Source organism: Protomyctophum parallelum (assembly GCF_964188405.1).
Source record: "Protomyctophum parallelum genome assembly, chromosome: 12".
Taxonomy (NCBI): domain Eukaryota; kingdom Metazoa; phylum Chordata; class Actinopteri; order Myctophiformes; family Myctophidae; genus Protomyctophum; species Protomyctophum parallelum.
Window position 1 is genome coordinate 31,401,395 of NC_139712.1, and position 19,433 is coordinate 31,420,827.

General features: G+C 42.0%; 1 protein-coding gene across 2 annotated transcripts; it reads right to left on the bottom strand.

Annotated features, from left to right (window-relative positions):
* Nucleotides 1-288: 288 nt before the first annotated feature.
* On the bottom strand, nt 289-18,563 carry gyg1b (glycogenin 1b). 2 transcript variants are annotated; one of them, XM_083778173.1, is made up of 8 exons: nt 18,425-18,563; nt 16,900-17,035; nt 16,636-16,810; nt 15,203-15,365; nt 6,346-6,472; nt 2,302-2,518; nt 1,534-1,614; nt 289-1,315 (listed from the first exon to the last, which is right to left on the bottom strand). In XM_083778173.1, exons 1-8 carry the CDS (start codon nt 18,429-18,431, stop codon nt 1,166-1,168), a joined length of 1,056 nt encoding a protein of 351 aa, XP_083634299.1. In that variant the 5' UTR covers nt 18,432-18,563; the 3' UTR covers nt 289-1,165. The 2 variants fall into 2 exon arrangements, with proteins under 2 accessions (XP_083634299.1, XP_083634300.1); XM_083778174.1 differs by lacking the exon at nt 1,534-1,614.
* Between the last annotated feature and the right edge of the window lie 870 nt (nt 18,564-19,433).

The window sequence follows — 19,433 nt, forward strand, 5'->3', positions numbered from 1 at the left end:
CCATCTCTACCAGAATTCCAAGTCAAGACAGAGTGTGGGAGGGGGTCGAGTCCAGATTGTTTTCCTCAGTTGATGGTACAGAAAACACAGCAAGAGCGTCAGCTACACACCGTTACTTAACAAGATAGCCGTCTATAAGTGCCAGACAGCTCTCTATGGGCTCATAATATATTATAGGTATAATACATTTATTTCATTGTAGTGAAGAGTCCCGAGGTCTGAGACAGTCAAATTATGTACGTTAAAATGTGGACTCGAGACCGGATAAGAGTACACACACACACGCAATACTTTGAACTACTTAATATTTTATTTATTTTGGCAAGGTCTGTGATACAAGCAACATCTGGGTAAAACAGTGGTGAGCTACAAAATACAAACCCAACTAAACACCGTGTTGAAGAATGAAACAACTAAACAAAAAAGGTAAGTGTAACAGGCACGAGAGTCTATGGAGTACGATAAGGCCATCTGAAAACCATAGGCCTTCAGTTTCACAGTAACAAGTGCTGTAGACAAAGCTTTCTACATATAAAAACAAGGCAGGTGTTAGTTACAAGGGCTTATGTTCAGAAGCTTGGTAAAAGGTGCTTCTTACAGTACTTTACTGAATGAATAGTATAAAAAAAAGAGAATATACATGTAAACGTTCTGCAAAGCGTACTCACACTGAAACGAAAGAAGCATTACAGTATGTCTGAAGAACTGAATATAGCCATTCCGATTGAAGTGCAAATAATACGTACGTTTGTCAAGTGTCTTGACTCCATGTAAAAACTCCCTTTATATAGATGAGTCAGAGCTCTTCTGATTGCACTTAATTCACATTTTGTGAGGGAGGTGACAGCATAGAAAAATCTAATTGCAGTTGCAAATACCGTTTGGGCTAATCTTGTTCACCCAAGTGTGCATTAGATGCCAATAACAGGCTTGACAAAATGCATGATGGTGGATATGATTCAAGCTGCTCATCATTCCATAGCTACATTGGATTGTCTGTTGGAGTTGGGAGAGTGCTCGTTTAAAGGATTGAATCAACCAACTGGAGAAATGGGTGAAGAGTAAATAAAGCCCAATGTTGCATTACAGCAGGATTTTTTAAAAACAAAAAACACCTATTTTGTTAAAACACAAGTGCCCTTTTGATGATGAATGTCCCACTTTATTACAAGTTGAGGAAAGCGTCAAGCTTTCTCTGGATATTTTCAAACGAGTCCATTCCCATGTAGTCTGCCTGTCCCTGCTCCCATAGCTGCTTCCGTTCTGCTGACGACACGAGGGATTCAGCCGATGCCAGCAGAGTCTGGCCGCTCGCCTGGACAAAACAGATGATGCGCAACAGCACACACAACACACCAAGCCAATTCAATGAACACAGAGTAGACACAGCCATTGCAAGCTACGCATCACCATCAAAACAGAACTACAGATGAAAGCAGTTTTTGTTGATAAATTAATTTTTAGAGCAATAGCGCACAGACACAATGTTAACAGTTAATCCATGACAACCACAGCCTTGTCTACATACAGTACCTGTCCAGTTTTAACAATGGTCTGTCCATTCACAACAATGACCATGTCATTCAACGGGTCATAGAACGGGAAAGAACTGAACTGATCAGATGAATGAGAAAACAGACGTCAATATTCAAAAGAAGACGACCAAACCTCATTGAAGAAAAATAAAGACAAAGAGGCTAACATGACAAAAGACAAGGACAAAGAGGCTAACATCGCTTTAAACCCCTTCAAATAAACACAAAAATGTACCATGTATCTTAACGGTTGAATATGTACTGGATTTGCTTTAAGTGAAAGGGGTTTAAGGGAAATAGAATAAGGTTATAAACTCCAAAACAATGTTTACACTGTGATCCCAAATGTCTTCTGTCCATTTGTGCAATGCTATGGTCAAAATACAGCGTCATTTTGAGGGAAATAAACATCTTACCGGTAATTCTCTTCCTTTCGCGGTTCAAACCGCTAAAGAACAGAGCTCATTCACATGCACACGTCGTTCGAGCATGAGAAAATAGTCCGGAAGTGTTTAAAAATCTATCATGGTACAAGACTAGAAGAGTGCCGTTTGAGTTTATAAACAGTTCAGTGCTGTTAATCTTGTGTTCGTTTAGTAATAGATTTCTCCTCGTCTCTGTAGCCAATTGGCAAACCGAAATAAAATGTTCAGGTTATCCTGTTATCCAATCAGGATAACCAATTCATACAACTGGAACGCTGTAAAACACTGGAACACTTTTATACCAGTAAACATAATTAACAATTTTAATGTCTAATATTTACCTCCACACATCCTGAATGGAAGGGCTGCTCTCCGAATTGCTCATGGAGCATGGGCACCACGGTGCTGGAGTACAGGATCCACCAGTCCAGTAGGAAGGTGGAATGTGTGGCTGCCCCCTGCATATCGCCCTTGATCTGTCTGGATTTGGGGTCAAATGTGTAGCTCCACGGCTTTGTCTTCCCCAAGAAATGCACCACCTTGGCGTTGTTACCAAACCTACAATGGAGCAAGATGGATATGAATTATGGAATACAATATATTAGGGGCCATGTCCACATTTGTTTTTAGAGCTGCCACAGACTTTCTGCCATGCAATAAAAAGAAAATGCCCAGGAGAGCTCCTCCTTCCAGTGTCAAACAACACGCTTAAACACTCTTGGCGTTCAGCGCTTCAAGCAGAAAATAGTTAACTTTGAGACGAGCGCCACTCATCAATGTCAAGTTTGAGCCACCTGGCTGTGTCCGACAACCTGGTCCTTTACGAGAATTCCACGTTCACCATTAGAGGTTCAGGACATGATATCTGAAGCCATTCTCCACTCAAAAATGCTTTCAGTGGACATGGCCCATATTCATGTCACTTAAATTTGTAAATCGACCCATTCTCAAACTACATTTTCCATCTCTGCAAAGCGGCAATGAAATCAAGATAGCTTTTCAACATAGCTTTACATTGCAGTCAGACTCAAAATTACACCGTTGGGTCAGCATCAGCCCTGCGGAGGAAAGGCATTTCTTAGCATGGCACATTACCAGCCAAAAAGCCCGTGTCTGACACACAAGTTCTTAGAATGGGTTAATGGATTTTTTCTGGACACCATTTCAGCCTCTCCAAGCGACAAGCATGCTCATTGGTGAGAGATTTACTTTCGTGAGGCATGGATTTTGCAAGAAAGGCACCAAATAATGACAGGAGCCAAAAGGCCTTGGTGACAAGCGTACAACTACAAGTGAAAAAAAGTGGTCTTAAAATAGTGCTCTATTTTAGGCCTTTGGCATCAGCTGTTAGGAACGCAGCGTGGGGACTGTAGGCTTTGGTAGAGCTCTGTTTGAGCTACTGGTCGCCTTCACGGCTCTCTTCAGTGGTAACCTGATGTCATGTCATGGTATGAGTAAACTTTCATGTGACACATGTATCCGCTTACCCCTTAGATTTGCATCCCGTCTGCCCGATCTGAGCAACACTGACAGAACCACCATAAAAGTATACAACAAAAGAATATAGCCAGTGATTATTGTAATTTAAATGCTACTTTTCTATTTATTTTTGTGCATTTGCGTCATTTCCATATAAAAGGACCCAGTCCAAAGTAGGGCTCAAGGTCAAGGCCATTTTGGTGTCAACCCAGTGACGTGTAAAGCTCGACTACCATCGGTCCGAGAATTCTCAGTTTTATCTGAAAGCACAAACAACTTGTGTGGGAGACAGATTTAGTTTGCGAGTCTCAGCTGTTGTTAGCAGGGTATCGATCGCCGTGAGTAATCATAAATTATGGGTGCCACCTGTTTATTTTTATATATATGCATTTTGGATCTTCTCAGTGAGATGTCTCCCGTGTATACTGCTGGTGAAAACCTCAGTGTTTGTGTGCTTACAGAGATACAGAACCAAATCGACACAGCAGTTCCTTAAAATACACACACATAAATAATATAGCACAGTGCAGTAGGGGGTGGAACTCAAACTTACCATTGTGCTATGGAAACGTGAGATGCGTGGCATGCGAGGCAGTGTGAGGCCATAAGGAGCGATGCAGTGTACCAAAATGTGGCATCTCTCCCTTTATATTGGGTACTTTTGTATTTATCCACCCATATTTTTACTGTTTAAAGTGCGGACATCACCAGCTAGTACATGCAAATAAACACAGGATATAGTTTCACAGACAAAACCATTATTTATCAGTATGTACACTTGTACAGTACAGAGTACATAACTCTGTCTACCCGAACTGAATTCTGTGAATCATAGTTCTAACATACAGACACTAATGGCAACTTAGCTGACACAGATATCAAAAAGTCTAAGAATATTTATATATATATATATATATATATATTTTTTTTTTGCCTGCATTATCCGTGCTTCGCATATCGGAACGATCAACTTCAAACTATGTGCTGCAGTGCAGGACCCCAGCAGGTGTTAACTTGTGCCCATGTGGTCGTATCAGCAAATCTCTGGTCAATATCTATAGAAATCCACGATGTGGAGATCCCTGATCATCAATGTGATATGACTGACCTCCAACTACTAAGTACTTGTCAATAAGTAATAAACAACTGAGGGGGCAAGTGTTCTGACGGGCACTAGTCTCTATTAAATATGCACATTGTGCATATATATATATATATATATATATATATATATATATATATATATATATATATATATACACACACACATACATACATACATACATACACACAAACACACACACACACACACACACACACACACACAGTGTATATGTATAGTATGACCAGTCAACTTCAACTTCAAAGTCAAAGTTCAAAGTCAAACTCAGCGTATTACAGAGGACCACCGGAAGGAATGCGGTTGCTAGGGTTGCTAGGGTCAGTGAAAGATGAAGCTTGTTGCTTAATAAGCTCAGAACCGTCACCCCTTCCAGCAACACCACTCGAAAATCATGGAACCACAGAGTCCATCAAATAAAATAAGTCTGCATTTTGGGGGGGGGGTGTAATCAAGCTTTTGGAAACAAGCATGCCCACCTTAAACTTGACCAATAACACAAAGTTCGGCGAGTTCAAAAATCTTTACCGTTTTTCCTCTGCGCAATTTTCCAGTCATTACAGTAAACAATGTTCCCCTCACGTCTCACGCAGAACAAATCTGTGTTGTAGTTGTGTTGCCATTTGCAAAGTGGTTTGATTCTTTTGCGGTACTTTGCCTTAATAACTACCCCCACTGCCGCTGGTCGACATCACACAAACCCCCCCCCCCCCCCGCACGCCTCCTCCTCCGCGCCACACATACACGCACAGAGAGTAAACAGAGGGCATTTAGCCCACACGCTGCCTACTAGTGTAGCTAATCTAGCTATCCGGTCAAACTGCAACTATCACTCAAAACAAAATAATGTTTTCTACAGTTGCGACAGTGTGGCGGTCCTACGTCACATGCATTAACGTTGGTCGCTGGTCGGACATGGTCCAGCTGATTTATTTTTGTCTAATGCGAAACAGCGTGGCTGTCCATACGAGGAGGAGAGATGATCTACCCCATTCTAACGTATCTATCTAGCACACCAAAACAAACAAATTTACTTTTGCGTCGCATTATGGATAGCGACAGAAAAATACCATGGATATAATTAAACAATTGTTCCACTGTGCACAGCACACACTGTCTCCAGGTAAGAACAAAAAACTGATCTGAAGCTGCACTTTCACTTTGTGTTGACTTAGTGTATCTCCAGAGTCCTCAGTCCTGCAGCCTCACAATGGAGAAATTATCTTATCTGTCACTAACCTCTCTACAATGCCATGTTATTCATTATATTATAGTTTAGCACAAAATAGGCTTTTCTAAACCAAGCCCTTATACAAAAGTTATGTCATTGTATTTTCTGTGAATTAACTCACAGTTTAACCCAATGATCCTCAGCCATTTAAATTTCAAGGACCCCATAATTTAATTTATATTAATTAGCCTAGGGTGACAGCCTGACAGGGTCCTAGGCCATTTCATTATGATTTTCATCTCTGGACTGGGACCCCAGAACATGTTTACAATATTTTACAACAGTAGCTACTTATATTTTGTTATTTATTTTAAAGCTGTGATTATTTATTTAAGAAGCACTGTTCTGAACCAATGTTCGCCTTGAAATAAAAAAATATTTTTTAACCATCCTTAACCTTTAAGCTAAAATAATTCAGACCAGGGACTTTTTTATTTTATTTTTTATTTATGTCCTTCATGCCCTGACACTTGGCCTTGTGCCCTCAAAAAGTTGACCACACTAAAGGCCAAGTGGCCTTGCCCCTAAAAGGATGAAATTCCACTCCAGACTTACTGTTTGAATGCTGGAAGGTAAGTGTAGATGGCAATACTGCTGAGGTTGTAAATGAAAGGGAGGTGTTTCTTGATGTCAGCTGTTGCCCAATCATTGAAGAAGCCATTCAAAACGCCTTGGTCCCCGCCTGCAGAGGAGAAGAACAGCGTTCAATACACAGCTTGACTAAGGTTAACTCACTCCTGCAAATGAATCAGTCTGATCATTTACAGACTAATCACATAATTTTGTAAATATACAGGTCGTGACTCGTGTGCGTCAAATGCGACTAGAGTAGTTCCACAACATTGTGAAATTAAATCCATGCTTGGAAAACCTGGAATGCTATTATCCATATTAAGCCATGCATGTGTACAAATGTACAATCATAACCTGCATAAGTAGCTGGCACCAATGCAGTGGGGGCTGAAGAGTTCAAAAGCTGGCAAAAAGTCTGACATGAAGTGTCATTTACAGCTTGGCTACCAGTAAAGAAAACAAGTGCATCTGTTTCAGACGATAGAAGAAGCACACATAGTAGCGGTTTAAATGCGGACATCTTGCAATCCCCAAGTTGACCAACAATGCTTCAATGTTCTACTGCGGTTCTGGGGGCTTGGTCAGAGTATGGGCCTTTAGCCAATAGGGAAAAAGTAATGAGAAAGCGACAGCTAGTTTGGACCAGAGTAATCTAGTAAGAGTGGTGACACGCTTTGATCTCGCCGCAAAGCGGGTGCCTATGGGCTATAGTTGGAACAATCTCTTTGAGATAGAAGAGCACTTCCGCATTCCATTGTTACAATGGATGGGAGTCAACGCTAGTGTCGCCACTCTTACTAGATTACTCTGGTTTTGACAAGTTCTGAATCCGTGTTTATGTACCACTGTGCACACTCAGAATATATATACACATTGTTGCAATATTAATTAGCAGAGCTAACTTTATTTATATAGAAGTTATCTTTTATCAAATTATTGGGAGGACCATCCTCTGTCAAACCTCCTGTGCACAAATGAAAGTCTACTAGTTAGTTACAGTGAATCAGATATGCGAGATGTTGGCTGATGCCAGGTTCCCTATATGCACACCAGGCAAACAGCACTGACACGCATCACCGAGTGATGCGTGTCAGCACACCACACCTGTGGCAGCCAGATTAGTAGACATCTCTGCTGACACTCTCCAACATTAAATCAGTCTGCTGAAGCATTTCATTGCCAACAATGATTGGTACTTGAGGAGCATCCAAAAACTAAATCCACAAACCTTGTCCAGACAAGCCAATACAGATTGTAAACAGAGAGCTAATCCTACTATAACCCACCCTGGGCAAGACCTACGCTGAAAAGACTATCAGCAAAGGTTGTGGGTTTTTAGCAGAAGTATTGCCAAAGGAAATGACGTTGACGCTTTGCAAATCTTTGCGAATGAAACAAGTGTTGTGATTGGTCGGGAAAATATTGTATCCGGGGGAAATACATCTGACTGATATTCCGGAGGATACGTCTAGGCTTCTCTGCCTTACGTTGTGACCAGGCTTTTCTTTTCGCAGATAAGTAGGCCTGTGACCGAGGCTAACTATAACCAGGCAAATTATATGACTTCTGTTGCAACAAACGGAAGGTTAACATAGCACTCGGTGCCAGAGCAGTGTGACACGATATATACGTAGAACATAGCTAGCAATTATGGAAACCCAAAGCACAGGAAGCTTCCCTTGGAGCAAAGTTCAGAGGGTAGTAAATGTGAGCATAGATATCTCCAACATATAGCACAAGCCAGGGGTCATGCATGTAGGCCATGTATGCAAGGAGTGTAGCGAAATACTCAAGGCACTCAGAGGGCGCCATCTTGCACCGCCACACACACACACACACCACAGAGGTTTTGCTCGCTGTGTGTGAAAGGCTATTCGAGAAGATATAGCACTGATAAAAGCGCTCGCTGACGCCTTCCCGACCATTTCTGAATATCCAGGGTTTGATATTTGGCTCTCTCGCCGACTGGACATCCTACAGTATGAACTGAGTTGCGACTGCACACCGAGAAGGCCTGTATTAAAGCCAATGAGAGCACAGGACAGCTGTGCTCACTGACACCGTTTGTCTGTCTGTCGACTGTATCAATAGATGATCAGAATAGATTATATATATATATATAAAACCTTTATTCCTTGGGTCCCTGTGTCGTAGGCCTACATAGTGGTAGCTATATTAGCCCAATGTTGCCGTCTATAAAACCAACGCATTTCACTTGAATAATGTTGATAAAATCTCATCGGAATCAACAGTGCAGAGCAAACGGTGTGTGCTCGCTACGGCGAGAGACAGTAATTTAATGAAAATCAAGATTTAACGTCCTGTCTCACTGTAGCACGCGTAGGCTACACTACACGCTATCAAAAACATTTCGCCCTGTGTAGCCTCGCTATTCCCGTGTGTGACGTGCACGCAGAGAGAGGCTTCCGCGTCCTGTGCGCTAGTATCACGTCATCCTGCACGAGATGTCAAAATGAATTGGAATAAAAAAAGAAGTGAAGTAGCCTGTATCGGGTCTGGAGCGCATCTTGGTGAACTCTTGCAGTGTGTGATGCCTAGTCAGCGATCAATCGTTTAGTGTGAAAGCCACAAAGATATAAAAGATTAAGACTCCTGTAGGGTGAAATGCATAACGATCTGATGAGTCTGACTCGCCGACAACTTTAACATTCCTACAGTGTGTAGGCTAGGGGCCATTATGCCTAAACTCAGGCATTTTTACCATTTTAAAATAGTTCAAATAGCTCACAACGGCATACAAGACGAGGTCCTCAGTGCCAGAACAGTGTGATGGTGACACAATGTACAGAACATTATAAGACCCCTGCATTCCACTGGTGGTAGTATATCAATGATGAGTATAGTTGTAACAAGACCTTGGATTATAAATAGTAAGCCTGGGCTATACTGGCTAATCCAATATGGTGCTGAACATTTAAGGTGACAAAGATTACCCACTGATGAGTGGTTTGCACAGTCTGCACTGAATCATTTCACTTTTATTATAGCCTTTCTTTTTTATATAGATATTTTTATTGGGGTTTAAAAAAAAATTCCCCCTCCCATGTGGGGTCCTTGTTCATGTCAGCATATATATACATTTGTTGGTACAGTACATACGTCTTAAGGCACCCCTCATTTTCCTCCCGTCCACCCACTATGCCCACCCACTCTTCCCCAATGCAGAGACAATACTAGAAATTATTATTATATATAGGATTATTATAGCCTTTCAATGGCATTCTTGCCTCCAGCTGATCTGTTAATACTGCAGTGCCAACCTGATGAATTGCTCACTTGGGAGGTATAATATTTTGTAAAATTAAACCAAGATCTACACTATAAAATTGTATTATTAACCAGATGCGTCTCCGAGCTTGTACCCACCAGCAATTATTGTGCAGAATTTAGCCAATCAGGCAGCCCAGGATGTGCACTGACTCCAACAAGCTCCAGCTCAAATAGTTACTTTTTTTTTTAGGTTAGAGATGTTTATGGTTAGGGTCTGTCTGTGGTTTAACTCAAAAGGCCTCAGGGTTTGTCCAGGGCAGGCTTTGAGTTCTTGGTAATATGATGTAAACCCCTTTGTGTTTATCATTCCTCTAAGTAAGGCATTTATCAAGCCCAGTGACTGGACACAAGGCTCTCACAGACGGTCAGACAAAAGGTAGTAAGGTACCCCCTGCCCGCAGGCTTATCATAGTCTTGTTTAGTATTTCTGTATGGGGTTTATCTTATCTGCAAAACAATAAAATTAAGTAATGAACGGACATCAATTTCACCATGGTCACCATGCAAACACTTCAAACTTTTGTTAAAAATGTTAACTAGTCAGGAAATGGAACCCATCAGCTTAAATGTTAAGCCAATTCCAAGGCTGCTCATTTTGTAGTTTCATAATCTCCCTCTGCCATTGGATGAAATTGGTAGGAAAAACTTAAGGACCACTTCACCCATTTTCAACCCATCTTCATTTAGATGGTACCATTTTTTTCCTACTTTGTTTCAGATAGTTGTGGACAGGTCAGAAACCATTTTATAATTAGCATTAGTGAGGACCAATTATCTGATGAAGTGATCTTTAATTAGTTTAATAGCTGGAGAGAGCCCCGTTGCTGAACAAATAACTCTACTATAGCAATGATTGCTCGGCTCTAAAATAGGATTATGGGTGCATACTTTTACCATTGGTCCGATAACTCAAACCCTCACCTCCCACAGGGCAGCACACCTGAACCTAACCCTCTCCCAACCCTTAACACACCCCTCACCAACCATAATCCGGTCGCATTAAAGCACCCCTCACCAACCTTAATCTGGTCGTTTTAACGCGCCCTTCAACAACCTTAATCCAGTCGGACCAATGCTATGTCTAACCAATGCTATGACCAAAGTATGCCTCCCAAATTGGGTGATCATGCCACTTGAATGCAGTGGTGTGCAGTCAGGGCCAGCAAGGCCTTCTCTGCTGGCCCTGCACTTGCCTGATGCAGAAATTAAAATGTATTTTGCTGCCATCATTGCACCGTCTCTCATTCAGACAGGCTGGACACACTGCTTCCATTCTGTGCAGGTACAACAGCGATTTTTTTTTCTTTTCTTTTTTAACCAATGAGACTTTTTCCTTGTGTTGTCTCCGGGTAAGAATCTCCACCGTGTTGTCTCCGGGTAAAAATCTCCACCGTGAGGCCTTCAGAATCTCCACAGAATCCCCTTGCTGTTGAATTGAATGAGAGTGATATAGAGATCGACAGGTTCCTTAGCCAATCAGATTTCGAGTTTGCTCTGCTGGGCGTTTTCTTTCAGGTGCCAGGGTACTCTAGCTGGCCTTTAATGACATTAACGTCTTGCCACGTCTTGCCTGTATCCCATCGCTGGGGGAAAATATTGTCCATTGAGGAAAGAGTACTGGTGTTTCAAACTTTCTGCGCGAGATCCCATCTATGGGTTGAATTGAGCTCGCTAAATTAACAGATTTTACAAGATTTAACAGACTTAAACAAACGCGGAAAACGGCTGAACAGATGTAGTGGTGGATTTACAGTCAAAGCCTTTTTCGAGAAAGAAGGACTTTTTAAGAAAAGCTTGCAATTGTAAAGAAGGGATGAGGAAGACCATGGTATGATGCAGGCAACCATGGTAAGGATCTTTATATAATATTTATACATGAGATTACGACGAAGCTTATTGATGATTGATCGTTTGATAGGCTAGGTTTGTGGACTTGTGGTGGTTGTGGACTTGTGGTGGTTGTGGACTTGTGGTTGTTGTTCGTGCTGACAGTGCTGTGTGGCCGAGTCTCAAGTGGTTGTGCGCTGCGGAGCTGTTCGTGTGCGTGCATGTGCTACGTGTGTTTACTATAGTCCCCGGAGCAGCTTAGCTGGGATATGTGACAAAGCCCGAGTGTGGTTCAGTTCCACTTACTTGTGCTTTTCGTGTTGTATAAGAAAATATGACAGGCCTGTTCCATTTTGGCACCGCCCGCCACTGCTTGAATGAGTTGAAAATCTTTGCTACACAGACATGAGGTTATAAAGACACAGACTGCTGCCTTTAATAACACATAGCTGCCATTTCCCCCCAAACCACAACATTCCTCTGGGGCTTTCAAAAGTCAATAGGGGCTCGCGCATCTTCATTTCGAGGGGATGAGCAGGGCTCAGCAAAAATGCACTTCTCCCTGCCAGTTTCTTTTGGCAGTACACAGAAGTGGAACCACAAGCCTGGAGATACAGTATAGTACTGCCTCATGGGTCAATCCATTGCGAGGACATTGAACCATGATGATGCTCATGATGATCAGCCTGTGAACAACGATTCTGTCGTCATCCTACAGCAAGTGATCTGAAGGGTTAAGCAAGGTACAGTGGTTGAGAAGGGTACAGCATGTAGTGCGGAGCAGAGCACGAATGCTAAAGGTCAAACGAACATCAACTCAGTCTACACAGCGTGTGGAAAGACCATCCCAGGCTATAAATATGACAGCTAAGACCTATTAGCATACCAGAACCATCAATGCGTCATTCAACTACCCAAATTCTAGGGAGATTTGGAAAAGATCTGTAAAAGATATCAAATCAAAGTGGACTACTTACATTGCTTATATTATACAATATACAGTATGGCACACATCACAAGTGACTGATGAGTTGTGACTAAATGAGTAACAAGAATCCCAAACTTGCTTAAAGACTATTAATAGGGAAAACAAACAGTACCATCTTGTCAGGGGTCCAGTTATTAAAATGGCAAACAGACATACCGTATGTGTGACAAAAAACAAGTCTACGCTTCAAAGCACGGGCCAACATTATGCAAACTAATTGGAAAAACCAATGAACTCATGCCAAAATCTATGTTGCCATATCAGAATGAACAATAGTATTGTAGTTCAGTCAGACAACACGTTCGCATAGCAGGAGAAGCCAGGAATGAGATGATGTGACTAGTCACCTGATCAGGTAGGTGTGCCCTCTTGAGTTGTCTGGATGAACTAGCTATGCAGGCTGCACATCCTTTTCAATACTACCTACAAGGTTCAGCTACAGATTTTGGGAGCCATAATTCGTTTTTAGGCTGCAACAGCCTAAGATTAAGCCTTTGACAGTGTGTTGCGAGAGAAATAAGCAACCCTACCAGATCTATGAAAACAATCCCAAAAGAAGCGACTTGACCACTTAAACCTATATACATCTAGTATTTTAAAATAGACGATGTACAAGCTCATAATGCATAATAAGGTGAAAAATATTTTTTTAACATTTTAACAGCATAAATCTGATACAGGGATCCCTGTATCAGGGAAATCCCTTGCCATGAAAATGTTAGGAAACAAGCCCAAATGAAGCACATCTGCCAAAATTTACAAGCAACTTTACAGAAAAACAAGCCCAAAGTCGCCTATAATAAGATGACATGGCAACACTGGCCTTTGAGTACCAGAGGAGGGACATTTCTAAACAGTTTTGTAGATTTGTGTTCTTCAGATGAATTTGTGCACACACACACAGGTTTCTATTATGGCCCTGTTTGATGCCTCCATCTGGTTGCAACATGTAGGCCTGCAAACTGCATCCTAGTAAAGAAAGATCCAACCCTGTTCAACAGCACCAAAGGAATATTTGAAAATGCCAACCGTTGTGTGATAGTGTGTATAATATATTTATAGGGGCGCCTTATCATCGTACATCTTCAAGCATACAGATATTAGCAAACTCACTGTATTGCATGACTGTTTAACAGCTATTAACAATTGGATGACTCAATTTTCTGCAGCTTAACCCTAGTAAAACAGAGATCCTCATCATCGGCCCCGAAAGCATCGCTAATGCCATTCGGCTATCCCTGGGCCCTTTGGCTTCTAATATTAAAGACTGCTAGAAACTTGGGTGTCTTCTTTGATAGCCACGTGAATTTCAAGTTTCATGTAAAGAAGGTCACCCAGTCCTGTTTTTTCCACCTACGTAACATATCTAAAATAAAACCACTCCTCTCCACTCAAGACTTAGAAAAATTAATTCATGCTTTCATCTCTTCCCGACTCGACTAATGTAATGGACTATATACCCTCACCGCGTCATCTATTCATCAACTACAATTAATTCAGAACATAGCCGCCAGGATTCTTACAAACACCAATCGCAGATCACATATCACACCGGTGCTCGCTTCACTTCACTGGTTACTCATCAAATCCAGAATCAACTTCAAAATTATTTTAACCACTTATAAGGCATTACATGGCCTGGCCCCACCCTACATCTCAGACCTTCTGTTTCCAAAACAAAATACAAGATCACTCCGGTCCTCAGATAAGGGCCTACTGAAAATTCCGGCGACTAAACGGGTAACCAATGGCGACCGGGCATTTGCCGTAGCTGCTCCCACACTGTGGAATGCCCTCCCCCTTTTTATAAAGAATGCAGAGTCTGTTGACATTTTTAAGAAGTCACTGAAAACATATTTATTTCGTTTGTATTTTGAGCTGTGATTTGTCACTTTGAATTGATTGTTTTTTACCTTGTTGTACAGCACTTTGTAACTGTTGTTTTGATAAGTGCATTATAAATAAAATGTACTTACTTACATCATGACATAACATGTCTTATTCACTCAGACACATGGAGTAAAGTCTCCTTTCATTGTCAATGGCATTTAATGTTTATGTTAGCACAAAAAGCCAATTATCTCAGACCCATGACGTAAAATCTCCTTTCATTGTCAATGACAAATGTGACACGAGTTGGGACAAAAATCTGTATATAGAAATAAAGATCCACTGATGATGACTACACATTTTCAGTGGGAGAAGATGTTCTTTTAAATTTGATATCGAGCCAAAATGCCAACCACAATTCACTGGTGTCTCAGGGGTGGGGTTTGTTGAATGTCAACCAGAGCCCACTGCAAAATGCGGCCTCTCAAATTTAACCTCCACCACACCCCGGGGGGCCCCCCCAAGAATAACTCAGCAGGGCTGACCGTCTGTGAGAGCCTTGTGTCCAGTCACGGGGCTTGATAAATGCCTTACTTAGAGGAATGATAAACACAAAAGGAGTTTACATCATATTACCAATAACTCAAAGCCTGCCCTGGACAAACCCTGAATGTTTGAAAGAGTCTGGAAAGACTCTGCTAGCATCCAAACTCTACCAACTGGTGAACACCAAATATTTTTGGAACCTTCTTCTTACAGTCATACTCTAGTCGTAACATAATTGTAGGCGGACCTGAAAATAGGATTCTATATAGTTTGAGCAAACATAGAACAAGAACTGCAAGGACTTAGAGAAGTGACAGAAGTGTCACTTCTCTTGTTGTGCGACGCTTCCTGGCTTACCGTCAAAGCTGCCGTGTTCTGTACAGTACTGAAGAAGCTTGCCATATGTCTCCATTGAAGGCCGGAAAACAAACACACCGGAATTGAAGCAGTCGGGCCAGCCAGGATCCGGGGCAGCTGACAACTCTTCTCTGTCAAACAGCTCATCTATATTTGAAACCACCTGGGGAGACAGTAACAAAACACAGTCAAACGATACGCATTACATAAAGCCTAGGTGAGAATTATGTAAAGCATGCATTTGAAGCAATTGTTGTGCAATGAGCTTACAGCATTTTCACTCAGCTATTATAAGAGCATGTTTGTAGCCGGCCAAAAGACCAATATCTCCTCTGGTCAGAGACAAATGTCTTTAAAATCGTCATGGGGGCCCGTATTTTAGATTAAAAACCGAAGAGCATGTTTAAATGCCATGATTGCACAGAGTCATCTGGTACTCCTTAATTAATTAAACCAGGCTAGTCGCTTTGGTGAATTTCTGATCAGTGTTATTATGTCATGAACAACTACCATGAAATCCTGACATTCTTTGATGTTTTGGACAACATCCTGCATAACTAGTAAATTCATGACATGTGCGCTGTGAGGTGAATGTAGAGTTGTAGACAGACACTAGTTCTGTCCGCCTCGGCAGGTTCTGTGTTCTGTCGCTGGGTCGGCGGCAGGTTTCAACGGCAGGCTGGCATCGCTGTTGCCAGCCAGGGTGTTCTTGCTGGTGGTGGTTTCATTGTGAACAAGTAGCCTAAGTACAGTACTGTATGCATACCCTACCTGGCAGGTTAAAATAAAAGACACCAGAATAGCGTTTGAATGCCTGATCTGCATGTGTACAAAAGGACATGCAACGCAGCCCACCCCCGCCCTGGAAGGTGAGGACAATAGAGGTGTTAAGGTGCATTCAGACTTTGATGGTTAGAGCGGCGCAATTACATACAAAGTCAATGCAAAGACGAGAATTGGGCGCGGCGCGACCTGGTGCGGTACAAACGGGACTAAACAAGGCGAATATATTCAGGTCTAATTCCTCATGGAGGCTGGAGCCCAGCCACCCCTACGCCACTGCCTCTGGTCATCCATCCATCCATCCCTCCCACCCCCCCCCCCCCAATGTGGGCGATCCTGGTTCAAATCTAGGTGGTTACATTGTGGGCATGTCCAGGATTAGACATTTGGAGAGCAGGGCGATTGGGTCAATGGGGCAGGGTCATACCTAGATGAATGTAGCTGCTGCTGAGTATCCCTACCTACCTTAGTCCAGGAATTTTTATATACCCTATATAATTTTTATATCTACCCCTTTGAATAGACAGTTGATGTATGGGTTTCTGACCAGGGACACCTGGGTTCAAATCCAGGTGGCGGTGGTTACACCTGATCAGATTTTTAAGAAAAATAAAAAAGAAGGGGCAGACAAAAACATCCTAATTTCTCACCAGTGTGTCTGCATCCATGAAGACACATTTGGAGTAGTGTGTGAGGGTCCAGCAGTGCAGCTTGGTAAACGTGACACCCAAATCGGGTCTCTTCATCATGGCCAGGTGAGCGGTGTCCCCGCTGTCCAGCACATTCACGATCCTCACCTCATCAAAGATCTTTTTCAGCACAGACCTACAGGACCACACCTCTCAGAAATTAATAGCTATTGCTAATGGTAAAAAAGAAAGGTCATGGATGTCCCTGATTGAGAGGTTTCTTACTGGCAAGGATCTGACACGTGTGGTCCGATGAGTGCCACCAACTTCTTCAACGTTTTGTGGTTGCGCAGGGACTTGCCCAAGACCATGGCTCCTTTGGCATAGGCGTCATTCGTAGCCAACGTTACAAAAGCTTGGGCTGTGTATAGAACAAAAAATGTATTTTAAGCTTGCAATTTATTTATCTGTTGCACTTTACTATAAACCAACCATTTAAAAGGTCCATTTACAGATTATAATTTAGCTATAATCACGGCATAGTTTTAGCGCTCAGTACAAATGGCGCTTTAATCCCTTTATTAAAATAAAGATGGAATATAAAGTAGGGCTGCACAATTCTGGTTAAAATGATAATCCCAATAATTTTGAATGAATATTCATCATTTCCATTGGTACATTTCTTAATTTTCTTCATGACTCTTTTTGCTACACTAGTATCCGGTACCCTGTCTTGGACAAATTGTACAATGGTTTGTACAGTGTTCTGATAATCTTGTGTAATGTTGGAAGAGACAAGACTCATGCAACTGCTGTGCAAATAATGTTACACTTTATTGTAGATGTGTGCAACAACCCACAGGCACTGACTGCATGTCTCAGACAAAACTTTGCCAAGTTACTCCCCATCCGTGTACAATACCACTCTTTTTTCTCCTCCACGCCCTCCATTTTGATTGGTCGCCCAGAGCCCATGCTTGGCGCATATATCATCAAATACATGCTGGGAAACGAGCCAATGGGTGATATTTATAATATATATCAAAAATACATAACAAACAGAAGGCAATAATTCAGTCACACAAGCTCAGGAGGAGAATCACTGAATTATAACTCCAGTTCTAGTTGCATAACCAGTGGCAGTGCACAGACTAGCCCTGGTCCAGGGCTATGCACAGACTGCACACACACACGCCCCCTTCCTTTTCAACTACCGGGTTTGTTATGAAGTATTAAGTAATGTTACATGACGCAAGTGACAGGTGGACAGTCTGTACTGACGCTGTAAAATGCCTTAATAGTAAAGCAATCCACGGAAATACGCGACGAAATATCGTGTTTCACGCCTATGCCTTGCTTCGTCAAGTGCAGGTTTGGAACAGATTGTCCACTCCAGACTTGTGTGGTGGGCCCACACAAGCAGACGGACAGACGGACAGACCTACGTGCGGAAATCTGTTCTAGACTCTCCGTGAGGCACGAGGAGGATGTTACAAACTTTTACTGAACTCTCTGACTTGACCGACACAGCGTAGTAGCTGCTTCAAGAACGTGTTAAGCCACACAATGACATTGAGGCAGAGACTCACTTCAGTACTAAAACTAAAACAACCAAAACAAAAAGACTACTAAAAATATGGCAGTCAACTTAAGTGTGCTTTTACGATTATTTCTGCACACTGCAGAGTGAGCGCATGTATGCCAAGACGCCACAGACATTTCCCCAATTTATGTGTGTCCACTGTCCACCACCATATAATGTTCTTCTCGGTTATCACGTTATATTTAAAGTGCATTTTGGTTTACGTACCTGCCATGGCTGGAGTAGAGTACTAGTTAGTCCTGGTTCTTAAAACAGGACAGGGCAAACAACCTGAGGAGGAAAAAGGGGCCGGGGACTAGCTAAATTGAATAGAGGTGGATTTATACCAGCATGACATGCAGTGCCGAGACGGCGGTCACGTGACAGTCTGGACACACCCACCCTTATACTCGGCACGCAGCGTGTCGTAAAAGAGAAGATCTACAAGCCAACAACGCGTCGCCGTGCGACGCTTTGTTGGCTTGTAGATCTTCGCTTTTATGCAATTTATGGCAAGCAGGAGACTGAGCAAGCACAAGCAGGTCCACTCCTCCTTGCTAAATGCCACAGAGAGTTTACTTTAACACAAACAAATGTCAAATGTAATTCCTATTCAAGCATTGAAAAAGCACCAATGTGTGCTTTATAGACAGTTAACACATCAACACACATATAATCCCTTTTTAATATCATCTTCTTGATTGATTGTCTCTTTTTTGCTTTTCTTTCTTCCACTGCCACACAATATGAAGTACTATTAAATATTCTCTAGAATATTTAATGAAATACATGTTGGTACAACATGTATTCAAGGTAGCTGTGTGTGTCTGTGTTCCTTTTAGTGGCCTAAACTTGTACATGGAGTAGGCTACAGAGTACAGTGTCAACAGACAACATGTTGTATGTCCTGTTAGTAGTCTGTTTACATCAGTTTGCGCTGCTGTCCTGGCCATGTCCTTGGTGAACACTAGTAATAGAAATCTTGTGCCATGGTTGGTGCCAGCTATTTCAACATTTAGTTTAGTCTATCAGCAACGATCATGTTCGTTGTTGTTGTTGTTTATTTATTATTAGGCCTATATAAATGTACAACGATAAAGGGACACAATGTCCAATGCTTTATATTTGCTCTGTTGTCGCCATCTAGTGGAACGGAGAACAAACGACATCACAGATAATTTAGATGGGAATCACTCACTGCTAGGTCATTCATTTCTGGTCACTCACATTACATAAC

Excerpts from the sequence above, each read along its gene's own strand:
- gyg1b (XM_083778173.1), bottom strand. Across the intron at positions 16,811-16,899 it reads CACGTGTCAGATCCTTGCCA|GTCTGTGCTGAAAAAGATCT; the intron begins GTAAGAAACCTC and ends GTGGTCCTGTAG. Across the intron at positions 1,615-2,301 it reads TCCATTCAGGATGTGTGGAG|TTCAGTTCTTTCCCGTTCTA; the intron begins GTAAATATTAGA and ends TCATCTGATCAG.